This window comes from Penicillium coprophilum (assembly GCF_028826855.1).
Source record: "Penicillium coprophilum strain IBT 35676 chromosome Unknown utg000001l_segment0_segment0, whole genome shotgun sequence".
NCBI classification, from domain to species: domain Eukaryota; kingdom Fungi; phylum Ascomycota; class Eurotiomycetes; order Eurotiales; family Aspergillaceae; genus Penicillium; species Penicillium coprophilum.
The window spans coordinates 1,374,157-1,392,498 of record NW_026622720.1 but is presented as its reverse complement, the minus strand read 5'-3'; the positions used below and the strand labels follow the sequence as shown (position 1 = coordinate 1,392,498).

Below are 18,342 nucleotides of genomic sequence, written 5' to 3'. Positions count from 1 at the left end.
TGGCGGATGCAAGCCGAGATCCGAGATCGAAAAACCGGGATTTTGGGAGGTGGGATGGAAGGGCGGTGTGAGGTCTAGAGTCTCACCGGATTCCCCTGGAGATGTCTCGCTAATGATATTCGGACCCGATATAGATTGATGTTTACGATGTGTATGTGTGATATGTAAATTGATGTATAAAATTGGAAACGTAAGGCTGAGAATAAAAACAAAATCATGCAAAACACCATAAGGAGGTTGTCTGATTCGTTAAAAAAAGATGTGACAACCACCCAAATCAAGGGAACGAACAAGAGTAGATGTAAAAAAATCAAAAAAACAACCACAACCACAACCAAATATCCTATAATGCCATGATCCAACCCAAACGCCAGTCCACTTTCACCGCACCAATTCACCGCTGGATGAGGATATAACTCATATGCGCCGTAGATCGTGCAAAATCCGCCCCGCTTTCTTATTTTTAGACTGCAACCCGTCCTTCAGGGAGCAGACCAATAGGAGACATCTCAACTCCAGCGGGTAGTCCACGTCGAGTGGCTGCAGCAGAGGCGTCACCTTCGAATCCGGATAGCAACGACGCCACCATTTCCCGATAGGTGTTCATTTGTGACAGCTTGAAGCGTTGGATCTTCCCACTTGCAGTTCGTGGAATCTCTTCCACAAATATGACACCTCCATCGAGAGCTTTGTATCTCGCTAGCTGCTGGCGTGCATGATTGTAAACCTGTTCGGCGGTTAGGCGGCGCACCGATGGGTCGCGAGAGCGAACGACGAATGCGCGTGGCACCTCGCCCACCCCACCCTTGTGCACACCAATCACGGCGGCATCGAGAATTCCCGGATGTTGGAGAAGAACGCTTTCAACTTCAGCTGGTGCGACTTGCCATCTATAGAATGGTTAGTATTTTTTGTCGAGTGAAGAAACTAGGAACTTGGTGATAAGACTTACCCTCGTACTTTGATGAGCTCCTTCGTCCGTCCGACAATGTAGTATTGGCCCTGCTTGACGTACGCCACATCTCCCGTTCGGAACCATCCGTGTGGCTCCAATGCGTCTGTGCGACCTTTGTATGCACTAAGCAGACCCGGCCCGCGGACGTACAGTTCACCCGAGCGACAATCGCCCTGTACGATTTTGCCATCATGTTCCACCAACCGGGCCTCGTACCCGGCAATACAGGTACCAATACTACCCGGGTCGCCCTGCTGGCCATATCGAGTTTGGAATGTGACACCGACCTCGGTCATTCCCCAGATCTGGCAAGCATATCCCATGGGGTTGATATATCTACGGAACTGTTGCATAGAATGACCATCAATCGGAGCGCCAGCGACACCAACATAGCGTAGCGATGACAACATATCACCGATGGGCACGGTGGACTGATTGATGGCGTGAATGATAGCCGGGACGAGGTAAGTCTCAGAGATCTGGTACTTCTGGACAGCGGCCAAGAAATCATTGACGTCGAAGCGCGGCATGACGAACAACGGGTGTCCGTATCGGACAGGGAAGAGATGTGTCCAAAGTGCGCCGAACAGATGGAACATAGGCAGGGAGATGAGCCGGCTGACTGGGTGCGGCACTTCGTAGTAAATAGTGCGGTGCTGTGAGACGAGGGCATAGTGGGACAAGATCGCTGCTTTGGGCAGTCCGCCTGTACCGCTGGTCGGGTACATGGCTGCAGGCGTGGCCTGTGCGATGACCGGATCGGAGAATTTCAGCCAGTCGCTTTCACCACAGCGAAGTAGATTTGCGAAATTGTTGTGACAGCCATCGCTACCGGTCATGGCAAGAAATTGGCCGGCTGCTGAATATCCGAGTTCATGCCAGAGGAATAGTTGTGCGCAGTGGTCGATGGCACGCTCATCCACGAGGCATACCTGTGCTGGGTGGATGCCCCGGGCTGCAGAAGAATCGAGGACGGTGGGTAGGGCATCGCGGGTCGTGAGGATCAGTTTGGGTTCGGCGAGACTGAGGAGGTGATCGACCTCTTGGGGTTGACTCCGGGGGTTTGAGCCCATGTAGACACCACCTGCGCCAATTATAGCGAAGAAGAGTGCCGGATATAGTATCTGTTGCATATGACAGGGCCGAGTCAGTATTGTTTTTTTTTTTTTTTTTATTTCTTCGAGAATCTCCAGTTCAAGTCCAAGTCCATTGGAGTTGTGATTTCAAGGATGTTCTTTATTTTCGTTTCTTTTACTCACGCTATTTCCCAAGTGTAGCAAAACACAATCCCCTGGCTGGACATTGTGGGCTTTCAACCCAGCGATCAGAGTCCGGACCAGTTGTCGGAATTGGGCTGCTGTAAATGATCGGGAAGGATCCTCGGCATCAATAAACAGTGGCTGATTCTGATTGTAAGGCTTTGGGCCATCGAATGTGAAACTCAACAAGTCAGAGTAAGCCTCTTGCGAAAGCATATTGTTTGAAGGCATAGTATTCCAACCCATTGTTCAAGAAATATCGAAAGGAAGAAGGGTGAGATTGAGATATATAAGTGTGAGTCCTAAAATAAAAGAGTCCATGCTCTCCGGGGGATTATATAGGTTAATGTATATTCCAGTTTCTTTCTATTTGATTTTACCCTTGGACATGGGCTGTTCCACTTGGGGGATTTGGAATACACCCTGATTATGTAAGACGCTAGTCCACTGCAAGGTCAAATCCAAACTATTCTCAATATCAATAGATTAAATTAAATCAAAAACACTCAAAATCAAGGAGAGCTGAATTCAGCTCAAGGGCCAGAGCAAGGGCCCAAAGTAAAAACAGGTAGTATGTCATAGCAAATGAGTTGGACAACGTATACATGAACTCCAAAGGACTACGCAAAGTACATGCTCCACCAAACATGTTCGACACTAGTTCTTAGCGCAATCCATTGTGGCGGGTTTGACCAATCGATGAAAAGTAAAAAATACAGACCCAATACACCCACTCGGTCAGTACAATTCACTAGTGAAGAGAGCTGAGCCACAGATCGGCTTTGGACCCGGGTCCCCGGTTTGTCTTTACCTTTGGAGATATACTTTCTACAAAAGGGTTCATAGGCGATGGAAGATCGACCGGATCGTGATATGCTTCAAACTTTAATCACAGCTCACATTCCCTTGGGTAAAAAAAACATGTCATGTTCTTCACGGTCCTCCCACGAGCTAAAGACAGGGGTACATCCCGAGGCGGTCCGACATCCCAACATGGCTTTAGTCTAGAACATTTCCGACGTGGACAGACCTCGTGTACAATCTCTGACGTCTGAAGGGGATGCAAAACGTTGTTAACCCAATATGTCCCAGTGGATGCCCGAAATATGCAGCTGATATCCAGTGGAGAATCCTTCGTGTGGAGTCTTTGAATCCGAGTTTCCCCCTCCCGGATCCTGATCCTAGATCGACTAACGAAAAGATCAACTCAAAACAAGATCCACTTTCATCCGGGATATGTACCGCAACCCGTGCATGGTAGACAGGACCTCGGGCTGTGGATGTGGATCCGCCATCGACGTCTTGGAAGATGGGAAGAGGGGCGGGAACTCGGATATACTAGTGCGAATATCCTCAGCTGCATCCTGAGGATCGACCGTGCGTTGAAAACAAAAGACCGAAAAAAAAGCAAAAAAAAAAACCCCAACAAACATGAACTGCTCTGTCACCCGCGCGGGTTATTGCATTAACTCATGGCATCGATTCCCGCCACATCTCTCATAGATCCACATTGTCATTGTTGATGGCGCCTCGAGGGCGCATCCGGAATGGGACTTTTGGCCACTCGATACCATCCCTCGGCTGCAGATCGTGGAGTTTTATTGAGGTCTTTCTTGACCGTATGATCAGGTCCACTGGCCCTATCATATCCGGCGCTTGCATCCCCCCATCAGGACTAGTCAAGCATACCCTGGCCTGTATTGGGCCCCGCGATGATACTTCGGAACTTGCCCTTGACTGGCCCTGTGTGTAGGTTATTGTGGAGATATCGAAGTTAGTTGGGTTGCATCACACCTTGATGAGCGCATTATTCTTTTTTTTTGGTTCACCCTGTGCCGTTTCTTGCTGAAAGGAAGGAGTTGCTCTTGGACGATCAGACAAAGTTTGACAGGCTACAGGCGTGGATCCCGGGGTTTCGTCAGACACTTCCGCGAGGCGTGAAAGACATGAAGCTGAAAGTAAGGGCGTAGGATGGTTCTTTGATTGCTGATTGGCAACATGATGCATTAGTGGTCTGGACCTTCCGTGTGATAGTGTCATACACCTGGAAGTAAATAGGAAAAAAAAAAATCAAAATCAAAAGATGAAAAACAAATTAATAGGATCATATGCAATGCAAGCCTGATTTTCGGAGCCAAACTCAAAAGAGACGGTGGAAAAAGGACCAGGGTAAATAGTACCGAGGTGAGGAAAGGCGTCACCGTTCGCGGTGCTGCCCGGTGACGCCCAAAAGGGAAAGACGAAAACTCGATTGGGAAGAAGAAGCGATGGGAGTCAATGCGGAAGGGATGTATGTGAGGCTGATCATGATGGCCTTGGTGGGAAAAAAAAAGTCTTGACATGATTCACTTCAAAAATGGCAGACTCGCCCTAGTTGGATTGTCAACTTTTTTTCTTTTCTTTCTCTCTTCAAGGAATCCCTGGATTAGTGGAATCACATCCTTCCGGTCATCTTTGGAACTTTTTATATGAGTGTGAGGATCCATCATGGTTATGTCAGAGCAAAGCCCCATCACAATGCCTCCAAAGGTGCTTGTCGCGCGCAATACACCCACGGTGAGCGAGGCCACTCTTACCGAGGAAGACAAATTCAATGAGAACTGTTACTCCAAGGAATCCGAATCCTTACATCTGGATCTCGCAAAAGAGATCGATGTCGAGGCCCAGACATCCCAACCTATCCAGCGCAAACCCAAGTTGTTTGCATCCACTCGATATGCCATTCTCACACTATACCGGCGTCTTTTCACGCTAGTCTTCTCTGCCAATGTTGCAATGTTCGTGTACGTCATGAGCACGGAGCAAAAACTCTTAGCTCTGGTCAATGCAACAGCTGCCAACTTGCTCGCTTGCGGTCTGGCCCGCCAGCCACTGGTGGTCAATGCCATCTTTATGGTGGTTTGCTCAATGCCGCGCTCAGCGCCTCTGCCCCTCCGTCGTATCGCCGCCAAGGTTTACCACTACGGTGGTGTCCATAGCGGCTGTGGAGTCGCATCCCTCGTGTGGTACGTGGGATTCGTGGGCGTGTTATCCCACCAATATTGGAGTCCATCAGCGGATGTTTCGGATTTGGGCATATCAGCAGCGCCTGTTGCCTTAGCTTATGTCATCTTGCTCCTGTTGCTGGCCATCATCGTGGTGGCTCACCCCGCCTTCCGGATGAAACGGCATGATTATTTCGAACTCACCCACCGTTTCTCGGGGTGGCTTGTCGTTGCCTTGTTTGTCGCCTTGCTGCTCGTCTTCTCACGAGGCGCAAGCCAGGCAACGGGGCAACCACTTGGAACATTCCTCGTTGAACTGCCAGCATTCTGGTTCCTGATTTTCACGGTGGCGGCCATTATCCAACCTTGGCTGTTCCTCCGTAAGGTCGCGGTGCGGGCCGAGCCACTCTCGACCCACGCCACCCGCCTGCATTTCGATCATGCTATTACCACCTTTGGAAAGGGCATCCAACTTGCCAAGCACCCGCTTCGGGACTGGCATGGGTTTGCCACTTTCCCAGACCCTACTCCCGCAGGTGTCCATGGCAACCCAAGTTTCTCTACCTTGGTGTCCAGAGCCGGTGACTGGACTGCAGAAACCATCCAGAATCCGCCCACCCACCTCTGGAAGCGTGGTGTGCTGATCTATGGCTTTGCATATGCCATGCGCGTTTTCAAGAGAGTGATTGTCGTCACTACCGGATCGGGCATCGGTCCTTGTCTGTCATTCCTCGGTGATGATAACCGGCCCGCACTGCGTGTACTCTGGCAAACTCGTGCCCCTCGACAGACATACGGTGACGGGGTGATGCACCTGGTGCACAAGATGGATCCAACACCTATTATTCTTGACACCAATAAGTGTGGGCGTATGGACATGGTTCCCATCATCCTGCAGCAGATCAAGGACTTCAACGCTGAAGCGGTGTGCGTGATCAGTAACCCTGTGCTGACGACGCGAATCGTCTATGAGCTTGAAGCTCGAGGGACCCCGGCATTTGGCCCGATTTTTGATTCCTGATTCGCAACCTTTTCTTCCCCTGTCTTTTGACCGTACATACCTTTGTTTGCTTGTTTTTGTCACCCCGGATTTTGTTTTTGTTTTTCTCATTTAGGAGGTTGTATCTTTTGAGCATCTTGCCATATATCCCTCTCCGGCTTGCGGCGTTTACCGGCGGTATATTGTTTTTTTTTTATTGATCATGTCTTCGAAGGGATGTTGAATTGCAAAACTTCTGTTCAGGGGCGCCCTTGTTTGTAAATATGTCAGCGCTTCCTAGGGGAATTTGGAATCGCGCGCTATGACCCTGCTGGTATCCGTTAGACAGTGAATCCTTTAACAACTTATATAATGCAACCATGACAAACGTTACACTTGACAAAGAAAATACCTATTAGTATAATTCCAAATACATACTCATTTTCTCCACCGGGTGGTTTGAGGGCCAATTAAGTAGCTGGGATCTGCGTGATATAGATACAATGTGCTGAAACTTGCATTAAGCATCTTGTTTCACATTCGTTTCTGTTCTTTTCAATCGTAACGTTTCAGGCGAGATTTGATATACTCGGATTTGAGTTGGATTTCATGCATATTCTTGCATATACGCATCCCTCACCATATCTTGTCATCATATGGTTGATGATAGCCAATGGGTTGGTCTCCGATCACAGCGGCGATATTTACCAACTTCGGCAAGTACCCGCGAACTACTCCGTACTCCGTACCCAGGCGAAGTATACGAGGTCAAGTATAGATCGTTTCAAATTTCATTCAAAATTCCCCCGTAGAATAGATCAAATACTTGATATCCAAATCCAAATTCCAACTGCAATTTCATTCATCCCAAGCCCTTAGCGTTACACCTAAACACACCGCAATAACCGAACCATGCAATGTAAGCACGGCCCAAACCATCACGGCATATCCTACTCCGTATCCATATTGGAACCCCAAATCCCATTAGCCGTACGCACCTGCTCAGATGAGTGTATGTGTATGCGGATCCCGAGGTTGAATATTAAGACATTTGAGCACACATATTAAGACGATCACCCACCGCAAAAAAGCAAAACCCGTTAAAACCTGCTAGACAGGAACTCACAAAATCAAGAATAAACCAGTAGCTCTTGCAGCGGCGCTTTATCGCTGCATGCATAACCATCCCACCGGCATGTTGCATGAGCGAAGCGCCGAGGTAGTTTGAAGCTTGTCCTGGATTCAGCGGCTTGACCCAATGTAGGACGAGACTGTATGGTGAGACTATGACGTTGGGGAAGATTCCCACCAGAATTATGGATTCAACATTCAACCTATACACTTCTCATAGAGCTATTATGCCTACTCCACGTACATTCCTCATGTAAAACCCCTACTGGCAAAATATCTCTTTGACATCTTACCGCTTCCCCGCAAAGTTGGTCAGTTTAGCGACAGACCGGGGTGTAGGCGGGGTATCTTCATCTGAGATAAAATATATTACACTTGAATAGTTGCCATGAACAAAATGGTGGTCGGAAAAGCAATCGTGGCCCGGGAGCCAGTCCATTCTCTGACTCCGAATTGGTCACTGGAGGAAGTGGATGTCCATTCACCAGGCGAAGATGAGATCCTCGTTGAGATGCGTGCCTCGGGAATATGTCACACCGATCTTGTCCTAACCTCCATACCTGCTGGGCACCTTGGTGTCGCATATCCGAAAGTGGCAGGACATGAAGGTAAAACATCGCTCTTTTGTCCTACTTCCCTCTAGGCCTGAGTCTGAGTCCTGACTGGAATAAATGACCTCTGTTTATTTTTTGGTGTCACTATCGTTTCTTAGATTCAACCTTACTAACTGGCCACAGGTGCCGGGATTGTACGCAGTGTCGGCAAGAATGTTCATACCGTCGAAATTGGCGACCCGGTTCTGCTGTCTTTCTATTCCTGCTCATCGTGTCAACAATGCGAGGCCTCCAACCCTGCGTACTGCAAGGATTTCATGAGGGAAAACTATGGTGGCCATCAGAACCGGATGTCAGTACGGGAGAGTGGCGAGGAATTGTGGGCAAGGTTTTTTGGACAGTCCAGCTTCGCTCAGTACAGTATCGTCAGCGAAGCAAGCGTTATTAATGCCAAGGACCTTCTGGAGCGTGATGAAGAACTTCAACTTTTCTCCCCATTAGGTTGTGGGTTCCAGACAGGAATGGGTGTCATCCAGAACACAACCAATGCAGGACCAGCCGACGCAGTATTGGTCCTGGGACTGGGTGCTGTTGGAATGGGGGCTCTTATGGTACGTCCCCCTCATCTATGCACACACACACACACACACACACACTCTCTCTCTCTCTCTCTCTCTCTCTCTCTCTCTCTCTCTCTCTCTGTGTGTGTGTTACTTTGCAATGTAACCGAGTTGAAGTACATCAAATTTACACTGATTTGACTAGACCGCAAAAATACGCAATTGCAAAACCATCATTGCTGTGGACCGGGTAAAGGAACGTCTTGAACTAGCCAAAAGTCTTGGAGCGTCGCATACTTTGGATACGAGCAGTCCAGATTTCACGACACTCGATGAAGCAGTCAAAAATCTGCTACCCAATGGAGTCTCCATTGTGATTGAAACTACAGGAGTGCCTTTGCTAATCGAGCAGGGGCTCCAATCTACTCATACACGAGGTAGGATAGTACTCATTGGGGTACCACCGCCAAAATATCGCATGAGCTTTGATGTGGCAGAGCAAATCAATGTAGGTGCCAGTGCCTCGCCTTGTGCTAAGTCTCTGTGACTAATGTCTTCAAGACGGGCCGATCGATTATGGGATGTATAGAAGGAGATTCTATCCCCAATATTGTACGTGACTTCTACAATTTTGCTTTTAGATTCAGCAGGCTACTAATTTAGACAGGCCATTCCACAAATGATCCAGTGGTACCGTGAAGGTCGCTTCCCTATCGATAAAATGATCACGTTCTTCAATGTTGGTTCCATACATCGTAATAACGTCTCACTTCGGGAGAGCTAACCCTGGTTTCACGGAACAGGCTACGGATTATCAACAGGGGCTGGATGGTATGAGAGATGGAACTGTGATCAAACCAGTTTTGTTATGGACGGGACAGTAAAGGGCCATTTTGTTTGAGGCTGATATTGGGATACATGACTCTTCGGAATATCAATTGACTAGTTTAATGTATCTCTGGTTCGTGGTAATACTATTTCGAATAAATTCTCATGCTGGCATTCGATGACCATACTGCAGGTTCTGCGGCTCACCACAAATGGTTGACATGTGAATCGACCGTACACTGTTTCCTGGGACATAATATACCAATATATTCTTCACTGTCGGTGGTGTATTTGAATGTCATTACTCGGATCATAAAGAAAAGTTCCTCTTCAATCATTGAATGATGTATACCCCAAATGAGGATGAAGATCTCTCAACGATCAAAGGCCTAACCAGAAGTGCAGGGTACATCTGTGATTTGAAATGTTTGGTGCTTTTGTCAGCGCCAAATACCCCTACCAGCATCTCTCTTATCTACTCACACCCTTTGTTAGAATGATCCACGAAGAGGAAAACTCGACAGATGGATCTACATGTGAGAGGAAATGCCCTTTGTCTGCGGCTGAACCGCTACCGCCAGGCACGCGATGCGTGGCTCGTCTGTCATCACCAAAAGGTGTGATGTGATGCTGTGACGTATGGACGATCCTGTACCAACTGCTGTGTTGATGGTCATGATTGCTTAACTCGGCCGAAGAGCCCTGGAGTCCGAAGGACTCTAGACAAGATCTACCATATCTCAATTTTTGAGGAGTTGAGGAGGCTGAAAGCTTCAATTTTCAGATTTGCAAAACCATCTCCTAAAAAAATGGATCTATCCACTTGTATGAGATCAGAAACTTCAAATATTGGACTTTCGGAGCGGTCCAAAAAATGTGGATATCTCCACTTATATGGAGATCAAATGCTCCATTTTTGACAGCTGCGCGTAGTATATATTTAGTACTATTATTAAAACTTACCACACTGCGGAGAGCAGTGTAGAAGGCTGTGCTGATCAAGGCATTTAGGTATAAATTCCTACTTACAAAAGTGACTTTGAAATCTGAGTCCTATCAGTCTTCGTACGGAAGCAGATGTAGATAGGGCTCACCAGATCACCAGATCACCAGATCACTTCGTGCTACGTGATGATTAATGGTAAGGATCTACCTAGGTACTAGTAACCACTGCTAGTACGGAACTCCGTACGGAGTACATACCTTACCCTTTCCGTTTTAGCTCACCCCTTGCCGCTTTTGAGCTGCCAGAACCTGTATTGTTTCTTACGGTAACGAGGGACATGGAGTGTATTTACGTGTATCAATACAGCACCGCGATACCCCGCTTTGGAAAACCCATCTAGTCAAAAGATTCCAGTCAAAGCTGTCACGCAAGAAATTCCCAGCGATGTCCTCTTCAAGCCACTCTGGGCTACCCATGAACCCATAAACGTGCTTGAATTCGCTCGTTGCCACCGCCATCGGCATGTCTCCGAGCCGGAATTTGCCTGGATTTCCCAAATCCTTGCCTAGGCCCTTATGCCGACGCCGAGGACAATGAGGCTCCGCAAGTTCACCCAGGGAGATGCTATGGGAGGTAGCGGGGGCTGCTTTGATGTGCAAGGCTCGCACATGCGGCAACACGTGCAATAATTTCTATATCGACATCTCTGTTGACATATAGTGCAGATGACTTCGTCCCGGCCATCCACTTTGAGAAAATGACCTGGTTGATACATCCTGTTGCAGCAGCCGCAATCGAGGCAGTCGAAGTTTCAGACATATATTGCAGGAAAAGAGGTGGTTATATTTGGATTACTTAGTAACTAGAAGGTAGGCTGATCCGTATAGCAAGACTTTCCCCTGCTAGGAAAAATTTCATTTGGCTGTACTCCAGGGCTAGCAGAGACGATACTTTCTGTTCCCTTGTCGCAGGAGGCTCTATAGGAACAATAGTCTCGAATTTTTGGGTTGTTTTTAGAAGTGCAATACATGAAGGGTAATCAAGAAATACTATGATATTTCATTGGAGCTCGGTCGGCAAATCCAATCAAGTGGTGGTAATACCATTTGGGGTGATTAGATCTTTGCAGATTTGGAAGAAAGGGGAAGATAAATGAGATGTATAATAGTGACAGATACGTAACATTAGACAATACACTCGGTAGTGGCCATTGGACAGGAATGTCAACACGTTCATAACATAGTCCACTGCACACTAACGATTCTAGGCCCTTCAGCACCACTCGGTATTCCGGACTGGAGGTTGCAACCACACTACCTCGTATACTGAGCTGATACGCGGCATATAGCGTCCCTCTACTTTCCTTAGTGAGGGAAATTGACCCACAGCTGACACGAAAGTGAAGTTTTTCTCATTCCAGCCACTCAAGTTATTCACGCGAGGCATGAAGCTAATCCACTAATGTAGACTATGCGTTGTTCAATTTTCCTTTTCCCCTATATTAAAGCTAGATATATCTAAAAATGACCTATAACTCACTTTTTCCTTAGAATGACACTCTCTCTTACTGAAGCTCCCGTTGATCGCATATGATGGCCTCATCCATCTTAGCAGCTACTTCTTCTAGTGCGATCCTCGCACTTGCAGGACTCAGCGGCTTGACCACACATGTTCTTTTCTATCGCCATGGAGAATGGGATCTCAAGGCCCCTCGCCTTGTGATCACATACATATTGCTGTTCCTAGGTGCCACATTCCTGGAACGGTATAAGAAAGATGTTCTCGTACTCGCACCAAGCCATTTAGCTGCCAAACTTGTAGGGTGCCACATCTTGGGTATCTACACGAGTATGCTCTTCTACCGAGCCTTCTTGCATCGTCTGTCACGGTTCCCTGGGCCATTCCTTGCGAGATTATCAAATTTCTATGTGACGGCGCTGTCTACCCGCAAGCTTCACCTTTATGAGGAGACTGAGAAGCTCCACGAGCTTTATGGAGACTACGTGCGTTTAGGTAATGATCGAAATCTTCTATTCTTGTCTTTATGAAATCCCGCTAATCGAAGGTACATCGTTGAATTATTAGGGCCCACCGAGTTGTCTATTGCGGATCCACGCGCAGTCCAGGCAATCTACAGTTCTACGGCAAAGGTCTCCAAAGGTCCGTGGTATACGATTTTGGAGCCGCGTGCATCCTTACAGACGGTGAGAGATAAGCAGGAGCACGCGCAGCGAAGGAAGGTCTGGGACCAAGGCTTTAGCACACGAGGTATGAGGTTTTCGAATGATCACATAAAGCGTATTCTAAACTCCTCTAGCACTGCGTGATTACGAGCCTCGCGTTTTCCGTTACACCGAACAACTCGTTCAAGTCCTTGAACGGGAGGTGGGAAATCAAATCAACATCGCCCAGTGGTTCAATTACTACAGCTTTGATGTTATGGGTGACTTGGCGTTTGGAAAGTCCTTCAACATGTTAATTGATGGCAAAGACGCTTACATCGTGAAACAATTGCATGCTGATATGAAAATGATTGGGATTTTCGGCCATATTACCTGGTTATTCCCGTTTTTCAAGAGAATTCCTCTGATTAATGCGGACTATCTTAAGTTTTGGAAATGGGTGGATGAGCGTGTACATGAGAGAATTCAGGTCAGAAAATTCCCTCTCAATGACACAATTAGAAGTGAAGGTCATAATACTGATAATATGCTGGAATATAGAGTAATCCAGATCGCCCAGATGTGTTCTCATGGCTCCTCGACGCATATGAGCAGGGTCCAAAGACAAAGCAGAATACTCTTGACCTGAGTGGTGATGCATACCTAATTATTGTAGCTGGAAGGTACCATAGTATCCCTCGTGCCCCGGATTCCATATCTTGATCGAAAAAATGACTTGTGCTAACTCAATCTGCTCAAAGTGATACTACAGCTGCAGCCCTCACCAGCCTCTTCTTCCATCTTGTGTCGGACCGCACCCTATACAAAGCACTTCAAACAGAGTTGGACGCTCTACCTAGCCTGTCCTACGACAATCTGAGAAGCGTAAAACTACTCGACGGAGTAATCAATGAAACACTCCGGCTTCACCCTCCTGTTCCTTCAGGAACGCAACGTTCGACTCCACCCGAGGGCATCACTATCGGCAACACGTACATTCCCGGAGACGTGAGGGTCTGCATTCCCCAGCACACGTTATTCAGAGGTGAGAAATCAGCCACCTGTCCCAGACCAGTCTAGGGCAATATCAAAGCAAGTATGGGTCAAGGCTAACAGCGGTCAGATGAGCGTGTTTTTGCCCGTCCACAGGAGTTCTTGCCTGAAAGATGGGATTCACAGCCAGAACTTGTCAAAGATCCTGCTGCATTCATTCCATTCAATGCTGGTATGTGTTGGCAAGCTGACTGATCTCACTGACTTGTCTATTTTTTTCAGAATGCTGACAGGCAATTATTGTTTAGGCCCGTACGCGTGTGTTGGGAAACAGTTAGGCCTGATGGAGCTCCGCTCTGTGACTGCTGAGATACTTACCCGATTTGATGTCTCGTTCGCTCCAGGCCAAACGGCATCTGCTTTTCTTGATGGAAAGCAGGACACATTCACCTTAGCCACGGGCCCATTGAGGATGGTGTTCCAGAATAGGGAAAACAAGGGAAATTGATGTGCACCAGAAAATCATCAGTCCAGCGGTGTTTTTCAACTGTTTTCATTAGTTGAAGACCAGCTGATCATGCCTGATCCTTCGTGGATAAATTTATAGTTCTTATTCAGGCTCGAGTGTACCTTGTGCTGATCCTGAATTACTGGGAGATTGGAAAGCGGAGTTTGATCTATAATATCAATGCGGTGAAAGTATGTAGCTTGTATATTCGTTAGTTCAAAATGGGGTTTTTTAGAGCTGCTCGTTTTCTTGCTCTGGGGGAACATGCTATGGTATCACGAAAAGGCTGACGCTAGACGCGAAGTTTCGAAAATTCCTCCAAGAAAAAGCGGATGTGACTGTTGAATCCACGAGATAGCAATTGATTATGATAAGGGTTCCATGAGCTTCTTCAGCTTACGGAGAGAGAGGGGTTTGACTAGATAGTCGTCGACGCCTGCGGTCATCGCCGCCTGTTGCATGGTATCTGAAGCGACGCCTGTAACGGCCATGATGCGGGAGGGCTGAAGACCATGGTCTTTTTCGTGTTGTCTGATCTTACTGGTTGAAACCAGCCCGTCCATTACAGGCATTGATAAATCTAGAAATGAAAAACACGCAGTTAGTAGTGTTTGGATGAGGAATTTCAGCCTGCAAACTAACCCATCAATATCAAGTCATATCTTCGACTTGAAGTCTCGACCTGTTTCAATGCAATCAGTCCATTAGTAGCTGTGTCGTAACTACAGCCAAGTTTGCGTATGAAGGTAGCCAGAATCTGTTGCATGATTGTAAGTCTGATAACAAGAGAAGTGAGGGCAGCTTTTGCGTAACCAAGTTTGTCATGGGTTGACTTACTTTGAGATTGATGTCATTGTCATCTACGATGAGAACATGCATCTCGTTCATTTCACCATTCGATGGAATCGGCGAGCCAACGACAAGGGGACTCGGACAGGCCAGTTCAATTGGAGGTGGTTGTGAAAAATATCCTGATATTTCCGGGAGGGTCTGAGGGGTAGGTATCGAAGAAGGGATTTCATGGCTTGTTGGTGGAACGGCAACTGGAGCATCAGAAATGCCAATTTGTGCCTGTAACTTATGCAGATCCATGATTCTCTCGGCAGTTTCACGGATCTTCTGAGGTCCATAACTACACCGAAAATCAGTTCAAGTATTAGCAAAAGAAAGTGAATACTGGACGTACGGCTGCGACATCAAGACGGCGTTCGCAGGAAGAGAGTTGCCTAGCGATGATATTGTGCTGCCCAAAACGATGAAGAATTTGAAAGAATGGTTGGCTATGGCGGAGGGCGGTTGGTCATTCCACATAGCATTCAAATTTGCCTCCTCAATGACCGCAATGTCACCCTGTCCCTTCTCGAGTGACTCTGCCAGTGCAATATGGAATCCCAGCTGTGCCTTAAGAACATTTGCCAGAGTGTTTTGAATAGAAAGCATTCGTTTCGCATTCGAGCTCAAGATACCGGTTGGAGTCTCCGTCAAGTCAGGACAGCCGTTGAACCCAACGAGGCATGCCGTAAGAGCATCGTCGTGGCTTTGGCTTCCTAGCGATGAAGCATCGTCGAATAACGTGGGGGGTGTATGGCCTTTCGGTCGATGTGCGGGGATGTAAACATCGACCTGGGTACCAACACCGCGTTCGCTCTTGATTTTCATATGACCACCTAGGTAAGTTACTAGCTTATGTACGACACTGAGTCCAAGTCCAACGCCATCTGATAGAGGGTCTTCCTGAGCGAATGGACAGAATGCCGAGTTTTTGAGGAAATCTTGCGTAATTCCTCGGCCAGTGTCTGTAACTCGGAGATGAACAAGGCAAGGTTCTGCTTCAGTTTGAGCTGCGGGTTGTGACAATGATATCTCGACGAGACCGGTCTGCGTCCATTTCATTGCGTTGCCAAGGATATTCATGACTATTCTCCTCCAGGCACCAGCGATTGATCGGATGTTCCAGGAGCTGGACTGCTCGATGTTTACTATCACTGACATTTCATCTTCATTTTGAGTAATACGAGAGACGGGTTGAGAGGATAGAGTGGCTGTAGCTGTTTCACTCGTAAAAGAGGAGGCAGGCCCGGGTACCTTTCGGCCGGTATGGAGTATCACAGCGACTTCTTCAACCAAAGAATCGAGATTAAAGTCGGAAACAAGGGTTGTTGAAGAATCTTCGGTCTTGGTCACGCTGGGAGTTTGCGTGCTTGCCAAGTTGTTGATTTTACAATAATCCAATCTGCTGTTTGTCAGTGAAACTATTTCGCTGAGTGGGCGGGGTATAAAACTTACAGGTGATCTATTGTGTCCAGCAAAGTCAGACCTGATGTTGAGATCATGTTAACCATATCACGGTGCGCAGTATGAAGTGGAATGTCATGAAGCAGTTCTGCGCTGGCGAGAATCCCGTGTAGTGGGGAACGAAGCTCATGACTGATGGAAGTTACAAAGTCGAATTTTGAGTTCTCACTAGCAGTCCAGTGTATCCGGGATACTTCAGAGATCATGGAATCCCCGAAGGCTTTGAAGTAGTATAGGTCTTCTGTGCCCAGAGGACGGTGGCTTCGATTTACCCAGACCAGAGTACCTGCAAGCCATCGTGATTTGTTCCAATCCCACAGAGGGTAGAAAAGCACACACTTGGCTTCGGGGAGCTGATAAGCAAGGCGATGAGAAATCTGGCGAATGAATTCAAAATCAGGAGCGCAATTCTGCGATGTGCCATTTTTAGAGTCCACGGGGCTGACCGGATCACAATTTCCGTCTGTGTTGAAGATGTGGCCATCTGGAAAGTGTGTAATTAAGGTATGAAGAAGCTCTTCGGTCACCTTAACCTGGCATTTTGCGTCAGGATTGCTCTTATCTGGCCTGCAGCTTATAGCCTGACCCAAAAGGCAACAGTATTTTTCTGCATATTTAGGCGAATTCGCATCAGGAAGGCTCCAAGGGCTAGAGCCTGAAGCAATCGGGACACTTGTGTCCAGGTTCGCCAAGGCGTCCCAATCATCACCTCCTCCAGAAGTTTCACTAAAGGGTAGTTAGAAGAAAGCCAATTGTACAAAGAAAGAGTAACCAACAATTGTGGGTCATTTCGGTGGGCATCAAGAAAGACCACGCCATCCAGATCGAGAGATTCTCTCAGTAGGAGACTGGCACGGGCGAAGATTCCGGCTATGCGTTCAGCGATAGGAACATTTTCCGGCACTAATGATTCCTGGGCTCCTTCCACGGAAGAGGGAAGCGGTTCCATTCGGTCCGAGGTTCGAGAAATCGATGATGGTAGTGTATAATTCGAGGTAGGAGGTATGTTTTTGGAGAAAATCGAGACTTCCTTTCCGTTAAGACTTGTGAAGGAGCTCTCATGAAGGGATAAATAGACACCATCTTTTTTTGTGGGCAAAGAATCGAGAGTTCCCCCCACATCGTGTGCGCTGGGTATTAGCCCCAAATCTTCACAATTCAGTTTCTTTGCAGACGCTTCGATCTGACCTTGAGTGGAGGAGCCAGTGGGGTCGAATTTCGAATGACTTTTGACGAAGTTTGTCAACCCTTGAACCAAGTTCTCCGAACGACGATGGTACTGAACGATCCGTGAATTTTCAAGGTGATTTGAAATCGAGTCGGCAATTTCCCGGAGAGCAGCCACATCTTCGTCTCCAAATACCGTTCGTGGTTTGTTGTCCACCACACAATATGACCCTAGCACGAACCCGGAAGGGCTGTACAATGGCACCTCGGCGTAAAATCGAAAGAAAGGCCAGTTGAGCACATACGGGCGATCTTTATAGAAATCCTCCTTGGTGAAATCGCGAATGATGTTGCGTGTTTGGTTGGCCGTTATGTTCTCCGTGTCTTGTATTTGGGAAGGGTCCTGTCCGGTGAAAAGCCGAATGGCATGGGGACACACTCCCCATTCCAAGTCAAGTGTGCTGACACCCAGATATATGCCATCATCTGGGCGATGAAAATCTTGGTTTCGAAGAGAGATTGAAGCGGTGGCCTCTGCGATGACGTGCTGGCTTTTTCCATCGATAATTGAAACGAAGGACCGGTTGCATCCGAAGCGATAGACGCCCAGTTGGGTCAGTGCCGTTAAGGTGGTATCATTTGAAAGACGAGGAAAAGATGGTTCCTGGAGCTCCGACGTAGGTTGATCGAAGGTACAATAGTATCTATCGGATTAGTAACCGATCGTCATTGGGGGCGGAGGCAGGCCAACTTTGATAATTCGCGGATTCTTTCTTGTTCATCACTCGGCTGACCCATAGTAGATGGGCCAGCTCATATACAGCTGGTCACTTTCACATATATCCAAAGATATATATGTATATCTATACAAATCTGTCAAAATAGGAAAATAAAAGAAAACTAAGCAATGGGGTCCCGGAAGAAAAAAAAAACAGGTTCAAACCTGTTTTGAACCCTGACACTGTGGGGTTAGTGCCTCGGCAAGTTTTGAAACAGTTGACAGACGTACCAGGCTTATAGA

The 18,342-nt window shown here is 47.4% G+C and overlaps 6 protein-coding genes across 6 annotated transcripts; 3 read left to right on the top strand and 3 right to left on the bottom strand.

Moving 5' to 3' along the window:
• Positions 1–463: 463 nt before the first annotated feature.
• afeA (adenylate-forming enzyme AfeA) lies at positions 464–2,460 on the bottom strand (the record flags this gene model as incomplete). Its single annotated transcript, XM_056671653.1, has 3 exons — positions 464–890; positions 953–2,079; positions 2,215–2,460. The coding sequence occupies 3 exons, from the start codon at positions 2,458–2,460 to the stop codon at positions 464–466; spliced, it is 1,800 nt and encodes a 599-aa protein (XP_056537226.1).
• Positions 2,461–4,731: 2,271 nt separating this feature from the next.
• N7500_000506 (integral membrane protein TmpA) lies at positions 4,732–6,219 on the top strand (the record flags this gene model as incomplete). The annotated part of the gene is made up of 1 exon (XM_056671652.1): positions 4,732–6,219. The coding sequence occupies one exon, from the start codon at positions 4,732–4,734 to the stop codon at positions 6,217–6,219; it is 1,488 nt and encodes a 495-aa protein (XP_056537225.1).
• A 1,486-nt stretch (positions 6,220–7,705) lies between these two features.
• N7500_000505 (NAD(P)-dependent alcohol dehydrogenase) lies at positions 7,706–9,206 on the top strand (the record flags this gene model as incomplete). The annotated part of the gene is made up of 5 exons (XM_056671651.1): positions 7,706–7,916; positions 8,046–8,473; positions 8,628–8,930; positions 8,984–9,034; positions 9,090–9,206. 5 exons carry the CDS (start codon positions 7,706–7,708, stop codon positions 9,204–9,206), a joined length of 1,110 nt encoding a protein of 369 aa, XP_056537224.1.
• Positions 9,207–10,140: 934 nt separating this feature from the next.
• On the bottom strand, positions 10,141–10,720 carry N7500_000504 (uncharacterized protein; the record flags this gene model as incomplete). The annotated part of the gene is made up of 3 exons (XM_056671650.1): positions 10,141–10,173; positions 10,214–10,271; positions 10,521–10,720. The coding sequence occupies 3 exons, from the start codon at positions 10,718–10,720 to the stop codon at positions 10,141–10,143; spliced, it is 291 nt and encodes a 96-aa protein (XP_056537223.1).
• A 1,065-nt stretch (positions 10,721–11,785) lies between these two features.
• Positions 11,786–13,859, top strand: N7500_000503 (cytochrome P450; the record flags this gene model as incomplete). Its single annotated transcript, XM_056671649.1, has 7 exons — positions 11,786–12,209; positions 12,282–12,464; positions 12,514–12,848; positions 12,920–13,041; positions 13,120–13,403; positions 13,482–13,583; positions 13,660–13,859. 7 exons carry the CDS (start codon positions 11,786–11,788, stop codon positions 13,857–13,859), a joined length of 1,650 nt encoding a protein of 549 aa, XP_056537222.1.
• Positions 13,860–14,224: 365 nt separating this feature from the next.
• On the bottom strand, positions 14,225–18,119 carry N7500_000502 (hybrid sensor histidine kinase/response regulator; the record flags this gene model as incomplete). The annotated part of the gene is made up of 7 exons (XM_056671648.1): positions 14,225–14,439; positions 14,502–14,616; positions 14,697–14,991; positions 15,046–16,092; positions 16,146–16,880; positions 16,931–18,025; positions 18,073–18,119. 7 exons carry the CDS (start codon positions 18,117–18,119, stop codon positions 14,225–14,227), a joined length of 3,549 nt encoding a protein of 1,182 aa, XP_056537221.1.
• Positions 18,120–18,342: the final 223 nt, after the last annotated feature.